Source organism: Scaptodrosophila lebanonensis, unplaced genomic scaffold (genome assembly GCF_003285725.1).
Source record: "Scaptodrosophila lebanonensis strain 11010-0011.00,11010-0021.00 unplaced genomic scaffold, SlebRS2 tig00000024-arrow-pilon, whole genome shotgun sequence".
NCBI lineage: Eukaryota > Metazoa > Arthropoda > Insecta > Diptera > Drosophilidae > Scaptodrosophila > Scaptodrosophila lebanonensis.
The window spans coordinates 8,490,202-8,502,087 of record NW_022060538.1 but is presented as its reverse complement, the minus strand read 5'-3'; the positions used below and the strand labels follow the sequence as shown (position 1 = coordinate 8,502,087).

At 34.9% G+C, this 11,886-nt stretch overlaps 1 protein-coding gene across 2 annotated transcripts in view; it reads right to left on the bottom strand.

Annotated features, from left to right (window-relative positions):
• Positions 1-1,223: 1,223 nt before the first annotated feature.
• Positions 1,224-11,886, bottom strand: part of LOC115621148 (fatty acyl-CoA reductase wat) — a 57,924-nt gene continuing 47,261 nt past the window's right edge. For both annotated transcript variants that reach the window (XM_030514706.1, XM_030514705.1), the window contains exons 2-10: positions 10,726-10,845; positions 5,443-5,517; positions 5,259-5,371; positions 4,865-5,113; positions 3,595-3,850; positions 3,344-3,536; positions 1,979-2,218; positions 1,650-1,907; positions 1,224-1,588 (exon numbers count right to left, since the gene is read on the bottom strand). In XM_030514706.1, coding sequence (XP_030370566.1) covers positions 1,489-1,588; positions 1,650-1,907; positions 1,979-2,218; positions 3,344-3,536; positions 3,595-3,850; positions 4,865-5,113; positions 5,259-5,371; positions 5,443-5,517; positions 10,726-10,810 — 1,569 coding nt within the window. In that variant the 5' untranslated portion in view covers positions 10,811-10,845 and the 3' untranslated portion in view covers positions 1,224-1,488. The remainder of the gene's footprint in view (positions 1,589-1,649; positions 1,908-1,978; positions 2,219-3,343; positions 3,537-3,594; positions 3,851-4,864; positions 5,114-5,258; positions 5,372-5,442; positions 5,518-10,725; positions 10,846-11,886) is intronic.

The following is an 11,886-nucleotide window of genomic DNA, read 5'->3' as shown; positions in this document are numbered from 1 at the left end:
AAAATAAAAAAAAGTAGCGATACTCGTACATCCACAAAATATGCCATGAAAATATCAAAATGTTAAGCAAACGCGTAAATCAGTAAACCTCATTGTTTTATGTATTTTAACTTCTTTTTATTTTTGTATTTGATTTTGTACATTTTTCGTGTGCATGTGCTTGTTGTTATTGTAGTTGTTTTGCAATGCTATCGAATTTCAGAAGTCAAAGCCAGAGTCACCCAGGGCCCATTGTAAATGTAATTTGATATTTAATTTGCTTTCGCTGCCGCCGTCTGACGCTCGATGACTGTTCCGGACGCAGCTGAGTGTAATCAATCAGCGACGAATGCGATGCTGCTCCTGCCGTTGGCATCGCTTCCTGGTCCAAGAGTCGTTTGTCCCCCATACCTATACAGTCTCTGGGTATTTTATGTGTGTGTCTGTGTGTGTGTGTGTGACAGAGTCACTTGGCGATTGAGTGTGTGGCGCAGTGTCGCATTGTTCAGTTGTCTTGTTAGAGCAATATGAATGTCATTTATCAATGGAATGCCGTTTTTTCCCAACAACAAGCGGACGCTGTTACAAGTTGAAAGATTTCTTAGCTATTGATGGATTTTTTTTTTTTTCATTGCCTTGCCTTAGTAATAACAATAAAATTAATCACAAACTACTATATAACAAAAATGAAACTAATAAGAAAGACAATAACCAATAATGTTACAATTTCTATTAATTGCTAGTGAAAAATGAAAGGAATAATAATAATACAAAAGTAATGTTGAAAATTAGCCACAATCTCTAACCAAAATAACATGCTTAGTGCGCCCCACTGATTATTTAAATATATAAATATAATTCAATATAAATTTTTAAATAATTACCTTTGAAATTTGTGTCGTATGAGTAATAAAAAAATAAAATTAAATATTACTCATACGACACAATGGAAATATTGAACTTCATCGTGTTTTTTTTCCTTTTTTCCCCCCCTTTTTATGATGCAAATCGGCACGCAGATTTGACATTTTTTTAAATATCTCATTTTTAGACCTTAAATAGTTTTCTGAATCATGCAATAATGCGATTCGAATCGATTCATAATCAGGAACGAGCTCACATTGTGGGATTCCTGTAAGCTCGTTGAGCTCGTTATCTGCACATTCCCAAAATCACAATTCAAAATGAGTCTTCGGCCCTGAAATCGTTATACTTACAAGTAGAAAGCCAAACCAATAACTATATATTTTAACATATCCCAAAAATGTGAAGCCGTTTTTATTGTTGTATTCGATTATCTACATACTGACACACGAGTAGTGAGTACGTGTATAATCAACTTTAGCAAGATGCATTTACGAACTAAGCTATACAATTTTGGATAGCTCATTAAATGTATGACTTAAGGGCATATTACACGCATAAACCTAAATAGACTACATGCTAGGGAAACGAAAATGTTAGCAAGACAGAATGACCTGGAAGTTTATAAGGGTAATAGATAATGTTTCATAAGATATTATAAAATATGAACTTCAGCAGCGTGTAAAGTATTCCGAAGGCTAACGCATAGACTATGGCGAGCGTTGAATAATGCAGCACCTTCAAGCTGAAAGAGTAGAGTATATGTTAGAAAAAATAGTATAGCATACAGCAAGGCGCTCGCATACCGTTCATAACGCTTGATGGACTCTGGAATGTTGCTGGGATCATCTTTCACCACATACAGACGCAGGCCATACAGGCTCACGCGAATCAGATTTGTCCAATCCAGCTGACGCATATCGAAGGCAAACAGTCGCTTGTCACGATCGTCCAGTTTCTCCAACAAATGGCGCACATTATCATTATCAAAACGGAACTCATTCGAGCTAAAGAACTTCAAGACGTTGCTAAACTTATGAATTTTACGATAGATCTTCATCATTCTGCGGTTAATTAAGACGTTAATTTAGAATAAGTATACACATATAATCTCATAGAATCGGAAACAACTTACCTAGGCTTCTTGCCAATGACCACCATAATCATATCCATAAACATGGCGGGCAGTACGTGATAGAAAAAGCACAAAATGTTATATTGCCACATATGTGGGACGATCGTGAAGCGGGGATACCAAATAGATTTTCTCATGGGTATATCGCAGCCATACGCAAAGCCATCCTCCATATAACGTCGCCAAGTAACCATATTTTCAGCATCGGGCACATAATTGTAAATGGGCGGCACATCATAGCTGCAATTATTTAAGAACAAATTCAATTTTCCAAATTAAATAAATAAATGGGAACATAAAATATAAAAGTGAATGGCATTTCGTTAAAAGAAGGTTTACAAATGAGTTGAAATTACCTAAAAATTCGGAATTTAATGTAGATTTTTAAGGTTTACTTATTGCATCAAACTTTTTGTATGAGGAATGTCATTTAAAAAAATGTAAGCACATGTAACAGAAAACTTATTAAGACATTTTTAAAAAAACTTGTAAACATATTAAGACATTGTGGAAACTTCACATTTCAGCAGAACAAATAATATTTTTAAAACTAAATTCTCCATAAAGAAGGTTTACAAATGAGTTGAAGTTAACTAATGAGTTGGAATTTAATGCAGATTTTAAAGGTGTCAAACTTTTTCTATGAGAAATATATCATTTAAAAAAATTTAAGAACATGTAACAGCAAACTTATTAAAACATTTTTTGTAAAAACTTGATGTTAACATATCAAGATGATTCTAGAATTGGAAGTTAAGACATTGTAAAAACTTCACATTTCAGCAGAAAATATAATATTTTTTCAAAAATGTTTGTAAAGTATATCTTCCATATTAAAGTGTTCATCAGCAAGATAATTTATGCGGATAATCTTAAAACTATGAACTAATCTTCTAGTAAAGGTTTAAATTAAATTCGAATGCTAAAAATTCTAAAAATTCATTTCGTTGCAGTCCTCTGGCAAAAACATTATTGCGCTAATTGAGCGATTGTTCAATAATTTTGCACAATTCCTCTAAACGATTTCTCCTCTAAACCCTGGATAAGCTTAAATAAAATATTTTCCCATTGATTGAAAATGTTCTTCCTCAATCAACACCAACACAGAGTGGCGTTCAAGAGAAGTCTTTTAGCATTGCCAAAAAGTTGCCTTCATTTTATGTGGCATTAAGGCAGAAATTCAAGCAATAAAATGAATTTTCACTTATATGGACAGAAAAGGAAGCGTCTATAATTACAGGTATAGTAATTCTTACTCAATGATTCAACAAGAATATTATAAATACTATGCAAATGCCATATTTTGCAAAATAGTTTCTATTGCAACACATAGTATCAGCATCTCATACTAAATAAGCTACTTACGTGTTACGGGCAATATCCCAGGCGCTTGCCAGCAGGGCATTAACACACATATCCACAGGCACAATATGCGCCTTGTTGTCCACATCCCCGGTGAACACTCGCATCACACCCGATCCGATGCCCACAATGACACCGCACGGTCCGTACATATTGTCAATCCAGCCAGTAATCGGCTCACGATATGTAGTGATCACTAAAAGAAATGGAGGGAGTCAGCATCATAAGCATTTGATAGGGATACGCGATCCTACCTATGCCTGGCCGAAAGATGGTCACCGGTAAGTTCTGTGCATCCTGCTGCACCACATTCTCAGCCAGCACTTTGGTGAAGGTATAGGTGTTCGGATAACCGTTGATGATGGTCGGCGCTAGGGCGTTGAGGGTCGTCTCATCCAGACATTCGCTCAGTTTGAAGGCATTGTCGCCAGTAATGCTGGGATTGTAGAATTTCTCCTGTATGTAACGCATATTGCAATGCGCAAATGCCGTCGATACATGCACGAGGGCCTGTTGAACAATAGAGTATTATAGATGCGATGCACTTTTAGATACATGTATGAGTAAATAAATGTATTCAATTTTTTAGTCAGGTTGGTCTATGCGTTCGTCTCTATGAACACCAAGAACTTTTGGCTTTTAGACTACTTTTAAGCAAACCATTTTTGAAAGCCTCATTATTTCATTTAGTTGCCAAGGGATCGTTCAGTGCACAAATCTCTCTTTTTACATATATTAAGATCTCTTAACTTTTATGCATAAGATGTCTTGAGAACATAAAGCATTTAGAAGTTTTATATATTATTCAAATCTTTTCTATTTATTTACGTATCTTGAGTACCTTTCAATAATCTGAAGTTTTATGAAAATAAGGTAACTATGTATCTTATTTAGCTGTGACATAGAAGAACCGTATGAAATATCTTTCATTTCTGTTTATTTCGATATCGTAATATAATTTGATGTTTGTAAGCCTCTTGTTGTGCGTCTTCATAATCTGAAACTTTATATATAGTAAAACTTACTTTTGCTACAATTAACCAAAATTTGAGACACAATCAGTTATCAATTATTTAGTTTTTCTAAAATCTTCTTCACCTTACACATGGTTATTCTTCATCGACGACGTTCTTAAAACTAAGTTGCTTTATTAGTTTTAAGTTTTATTAATATAATTATAACAAATGATTTTTATCAAGTCTGATCTAAGCAACCAATTTTTGCGACTACAAAGAAAACTACTTAAAGTTTAGTTAAAATATATGTAGGTGTTATATGTTGGTTTTTGTATAATGTTAAAGTCCTAAAATTGCTTTCAGCCTTCATTACAAATATAAACATTCAGACAGATATTCACTAGCGAAATAAAGCAACGCTCTATTGTAACAATTTAAGTCTCCAATTAATATTTTTAAGTGATATTGTATCGAAATTCATGACGTTACCTTTACAAAGTAAATGCGAATATATTTTTCATAGCAATGAGAAATATTAAGAGTTTCTTATTTATGCTTTTAAGCTTACCTTCAAGTGCACAATCTCTTTGGCCAATTTTATGACTTCCTTGGTGCCATGCACATTTATGGCAATCGCCATTTTCAGCTTTTCATCGAAGCGAACGGTGGCCGCACTGTGCAAGACAATGTTAACATTTTCTTTTATGGTTTCCCGCTCGTCTGGCGAAATCCCCAAGCCCGGCAGTGAGCAATCACCGCTGATTATTGTAATTTTGCAGCGATACTTCGGATTGCATGCCTTCATTTGGTCGAAAACCTACAAGAGACAACATGGATAAATGAATTTAGAGTAGAAAAAAATGCATGCTCTTCTCCACCCAAGTTAATTTAGTGCTCAATTACTTAAATTACAAGTTACATTTTTAGTTAGGTGGTCAAAATATTCCATAAATCATACTTACCGGATCATTAAAGAGATCCTCGATGCGTGCAAAAGCATCTTTGCCCTTTTTTGTGCGTATCAGCAAATATATTTGACCCACTTCCGTGACGCGCAGCAGCTTCTCGATGATAACTACAAGTTATCAGATTTCGAATAGCAATTATGTTAATTTTTAGAAAATAGAGCAAAAAGTTCGCACTTACTTTTGCCAAAGAAGCCCGTGCCGCCTGTGAGAAAAACGCCCTTGTCCTTGTAAAACATTTGCATCGGCGATTCATCTGCATAATGGAATAACGAAGAGTGAAGTAGTGGGATGAGAAACGACTGTGTCAAGACGTGCAGCGCGAGATCAATGTAAACAGCTAAATGGCTATTAAACAATTAGCCAATTTAATGCGCATCATTGGGCCGCATATTGTTTGCCACCACCAACTAGACGTGCGGCTCAAATTTAAATGCAGGCGTCAAAAGCCACTTGAGTTTCGCATAATTCACGCGCGTGCCCAAACAAACACGCACAAACACACAAACACACACACACACTTATACAGCGTTATGTGCATATTGACTAACACAGACGCACACACAGACGTACTCACAAACACCCACACACGCAGAGCAAGTCGCATGCGACGACTTGCATTTTTGCCAAAGTGTCAAAATGGCAACAACACTTGACGGCTACGTCGTCGTCGCCGTCAGCGTCAACGTCAGCGTCGATGTCGGCGTTGACACAAAGCCCCTCGAACTTCCACTTTGACGCTAGAGATGTGCGTGAATTGTTGTAAGAAATCGTACGAGAAATGCACGCAAAAAATTTAGAATTTCACCCAGAGGATTTTTGTTGCTTACTTTTGCAGCAGGCCGTTACTCTACTCACCGTAGAAAGTGGGCGTGTACACACTTTTATACATGGTTTAATAAGCATTAGTGTACACACTGAGAGCATGCCCGCTCTCAGAGGTACAGAAGACATAGGTAATAAAGAGAACATTACTTTTTGATCGTTCCCTGTGCAAGACGGCTGTAAACGTGAAGTGTACTTTGTGCAAATAAATACATACATACATACATACAAGTATGAACATATTTAAATACCTGACTTTGCTACTAAGCTTTTGAAATCGAATGCAAGTAAGCACGGCTATATTTTCGCTGTATAATCCCAATTGTTTGTATTATTTTTTTTTTATGAAAAACGTGTAAAATTTTTAAACCATTTCTTTGCTACTTCCATTTAAATACACAAAAGCTAACTGCACCTTTTTTTTGAATTAAGCGATATTTCAATAAACATGATTCAAACACATTAGGAGGTAGATATACTTGTATGATAAGTGTGATCATAAATACTTGCTCTACTTACTGATCGCCGGATTTATTAAGTTCACAAATTTCTACTATAAACTAATTTAAAAAAAAACAGGTAATTAGTAAGATAAATCAAAGAATTCTTTTAGAAAAAAAATCAGATTTTCAATAATTCTGTTGTTGAAATTGTCGTCCATTACATTTATTTTTTACAAGTTCTTGACGTCTCGCAATGTTTTAAAAGCTGAGTTTTCTTTTTGCTCTTATACAATTTAACGCAATATTTTTCTAATTAAGATAAATCAAAGAATTCTTTTAGAAAAAAAAAAAGTTACACTCTTAAAACTTGTGCTGCAACTATATTTAAGCCCTTGTGTAAATATACCAGAAATATTTTGATTTTTTGTAGAAAATAACTTTTTAGTAATATTTGCTTAAAAGTTAGTGAGAATTTTGTTCGATTAGATTAAAGAGTTTGCTTTTGCGCAATTCTGAGTAATTTACCTAATTTTCATATGACGAGTTAGCCTTCATTTACCATGTGTACCAACAGAAGTATAATTTTTTCTTGAATAGTTTCTTTGCCTGATTCGCGACTCTTTTGTTTACTTTGAAACGGCTTATAAAGACCTTAACCTTGGAGCTTTTTGGACGAGTTTTAAATTTTGAAAGCCCCTTTATCACTTTTTGGCGGACAAATATTATATAGTAATGTTCATACAATGTTCATACAACTTTAGTCTTGGAGCTTTTGAGACGAGCTTATGTTTTTCAATTTTAAAAGCCCCTTTATCAGTTTTTGGCGAAAAAGTATTATAATGTTCACACAATCTTTATTAAAAATTAAAATAACTTCTCATTGCGTTTTTTCTGTCAATACGTTTGAGCTACATTTAATCGAACTTTAAACTATTAATTATATGAACTATTTATATATTGCAATAAGTTGTAGTATTCAAAAAAGATCTGTATATTTTATGTTTTTACATTACCTAATACCCATTATGTGTATTATGTATTCACGTTTAAAACTAACTTCGTGAGCATAACGTGCTCTGAGAAGTGTTTGTTGTAACGCGCACATTTCTAGCCAGAAGCGACATTGTTGGCTCTATCGGTTGTTGTTGTTGTTATTGTAAGTCATTGTTGCAGTTGGTGCTGTCGTTGCCTTTGTTGCCATTGTTGCTTTCTGTTGTTGTTGTTGTTTTTGTTGCTGGCAGCAGCCACTTGTGGGAAACTCATAAATATTTGCAAGTTAGCAGCTCGTTGAGCCATTCATCTAGCAAATATGTATCTACACAGATGCCATGCTCTCCTATCTATCTGTCTGTCTCCTAAAACACAAGAGTGTCCCACACACACACACACACATGGATACACATAACTAATGCGTATTCCGGCACTCATTCCATTATCGATTGTCAAGGCGCTGGGAGCGAGTAATGTAATGCATCTTGAAGGTGCACCTCTGTTAGTTGTCTGCCTAATTGCCAATTGTCGACGTAAATCACTGTCAGCCAATGGGCAGCTGGGGGCATGGGGCATGGGGCAGGCTTGGCATGCTACCAAAATGCGCACACACTGGGGCGCACTTAGTCACACACACACATACATACACTATTGCGAACGCAGTCACTCGATAATTGCATAATAAATGCAACATTATTGGGGGCAAGCGAATATGCGAGGGAACGCAAGCGATCCAGCTATTTATTTCAAGCACCCCAGCAAGCTGATATCCAGCGGCGTCAAACATAACAAACACACTCACACAAATATAACTTAACACCTATTCTGCTGTTGCTGTTGCTGTTACTGTTGCTGCTACTGGCACTGCTACTGCCACCTGCCTCTCCCCACTCCCCACTCCGCTCACGCATCATCTAATGCCGCGCACTCGCAGCCACAAGCCAACCACTTGGCGCGCTCATTCAAATGTTTTGTTTACCTATGCTAATTGGTTTAAATGCAACTCAAGCGCACTTCTCGCCGCACACGAAAACGAAGCCAAGAGTTACAGTTTTCCACCCCCTCATGAGGACGCCACACCCCCTCACCCACGAATCCAACAGCCGCTCCTCTTGAACGCAGTTGCCATTGTTTGTGAACGCTTCGAAATTGAGCCGCGCTGCTTGACTTGCCTCGCAATTCATTCAAAGCTTTTGAGCGCTTTGGGGCATTCATGTTCAACGCCGTCGATGCACAGTGGTACGAATTACAATTAATGTGAGTTAAGTTAAGTCCACGAGTTTATATGCATTGTGATAGAGAGTTTTCAAATTTAATTAAATTGTTCATGTTTGAAAAGAATACGATTTCAGCGCAATTTTTTAGAGTATTTCATGATTTGAAACCAGCTATTTAAATATGCGGTTTTGTACTTAAGCCAGGAAATTGCGAATGTGCACGACTTGAATTCAAACACTTTACTTTTTGTTACGTACAGGCATCAAAAACTCATATGCGAATACCAAGAGGCTTTAATTGGATCAATTGAAAAGAAATACAGTTTTTTCTCAATTTCTATGCCTACAAAATTGTCAACTATTTTGACCTTTTTTTTTAATTTTAACACCAAAAATTGTTTGGTATAATAACAATTCTGGATAGATTTACTTTTTACTTTACTTTATTTAATTGTTTTTATTTTTAGGTGCATTTCGAATAGAAAACTAAATAAATATAAGCACATCGGTTTCAATTATAATTATATCTCATTCTTCGATGTTAATCGATAGATTATAGCTATACTCCTAACAAAGGTTTTTCAACATTTCAATGTCAAATGAAACGTTTAGATTAAATTACCATAAACAACAAAATTGTTTGGTTTTTTCAATTATTCATTTCAATTATTAACACATATTATCAACATTGAAGAATTGTTTCATTAATTTATCTACTACTTTTCAGGTATAGAAAAAAAAACTTTTTGCAACAGAAATTAATGTGCCCCAGAAATTTTGGCATTATAGATTGAAACAATTAATTATATGCACAAAATGTTATTATTACTTTCAGTATAATATATAACTTTATCTTCTTTATTCTTAATTTGTATCAAAAATCTATGCATCGATGTCAAATTTTTCCAGATACTGTATATAGTATATCAGGTAAACACTTACAGTCTTTGTAATTCTCTTTGTTTAACACCGATATTTTTTTACACTCACATCACTAACATGTAGACGGATAATTACTGTACTCTAAAACCCAATTTTGATGAGAATTGGGGTCTATAAAATATCACAAACCACACTTTAAAATTAAATTATTGAAGACAGGTTTCCCTAATTTGTCTCTAAATGGTTTTATTGCATGTTCTTCGATCAGTGCAATAGGACTTTATTTCAAAGATGTAGCTCTCACCTAACGAGAAGTATTTTTACACAAACTGAATTTAAAACGATTATAAATTTTGCTCCCTTCCCCCTTTTAACACGTTGAAAGCCACGTTCGTACACGATTGAAGTTGAAAAATATTTTAAAGATGAAGAATTTGGAAAAAAGTTTGAACAGATTGTCAAAATAAAATGTCTTCCAACTAATTCATAGCTTCATAGCAGACAATGGATCAGGGTGTTATTTGCCTATTCAAGACATACTATACTCTGGATTTCTGGAGTATTCAGTGCTGGGAAGAAAGTGCCTTGAATTGGTAATACTATGTTCAATTCAAATTAAAAAGTGCAGTTACAGAGAATTAGTCGCCCGGAAGCACTGCCAGGAATATGCTGCCAATTTATTGCTATAAATTTTAACCCATTAACTTTGAAATGCATTCCACCGTGCAGCCCCAACAACGCTGCCATCGTCGACGTCACGATGTGGGGCAGCAGCGTTTGGTGCTTGGCGCTTGGCGCTTTACGCTCTTTGAGTGAATTGTCAACAATTGTTGTTGGCTCTTTGGATTTGCGTGCCGCCACCTCACGCTGACAAAAGTCTGTCGCATAATTTGTCAATTTCAACAATTTTTGTTTATACCTCCTACGCTTTGTTGCTAATGCAATTTTTCATAAGCGAGCTTTTTGTTTTTCATTTGTGTTTCAGACGCTGTTTTGCTTTCATTCATTCGTTTAAAAGATGTTTTTGTTGTTGGCGCTATTGCTGTGGCTGCTTAAAGGTTGAAAACTTGCTTAAACTTTGTGGGACTACCATACTTTTCATCTTACCCTTAAAATCGGTGATGAGGTGTTGATGACCATCTATAGCCTTGGCATAGCCGTTCATAATGTTCTTGATCTTGGATTCCTCCATGCTGACCGTAAATGTGGTCAATTGTGTTACTTTGGCTGCAAATGAAATAAATAAATATGTACAGAGCTATTAGAAATAGAAGAGTTAAAAAACGTTCTGGTATATAATCATAATGTTTATGAATTAAATGCTTAAATATTACTTTACAACTCTTTAGGCATCAAGTTGGTTTTGCTTAGCATTTCCTATTTACTCGTCCATAAATAAGCTCTGAAAATCATAGTTTGAAACCACTTCCTTATGTTCAATGTCAATCAACAAATTAAAATTAATTGAGTCTTTTTGACCTTTTTTTACAAAAAAGTAATTTTGGCGAAAGCCATAAGTAGAATAATAATGGTATAATGGTATGACGTCCAATGCCGTCTTAAAATTTGCATACTTATGAGTGTTGTTGACGCTCTATTAGCAGGTCAAAGGCGCAACAAATTTCCCTGCAAGCTATAATAAATTAGTTACGCACTGAAATTGTAACGCATTTGCTATTGAATAGAATAGTTTTTAACAAAAACTTGGTACTTTTTTCAACTATTTTGAGGGTTTCTTATACATTTTGAAATCTTTTCTCTTCATTTTGCAGATTGAGAACTATTCTTTTCTCTTACCCAGAACAGTTTTGCTTAAATATAGAAGAAATCTAACAACACAAAAAAGCCCTGATGTAATCCTGGAAAGTTAAATAAAACGCACCAGCGTACTTATTAATCTGACTGCCGATTTGTTCTTCTATAGCACTCGGGCTTATTTTTTTAATTATATCACAACAATATGGTAATATTTAGTTTTTTTATGAATATAAATAAATCAATTGGACTTTCTCTTAATCGTGTTTCAAGATGTTACAACAAATCATAAGCGTGCATTTTTCTGCTCAGTCTCATAACTTTTTAGAACCCTGTATAAAACATAAAATTATATTGTGTTGAACATATATTTCATATAAAGATAAAGATATTTAAAGGCATATTTAAAGGGAATATTGCGATTTGAAAAGTGTTTAAAACGTCGTTCTTTCTTTTTTGAACTAAAAAATATTCTTGTTTCTGTTGAAACAAGCTACAAAGGTTATTCCAATA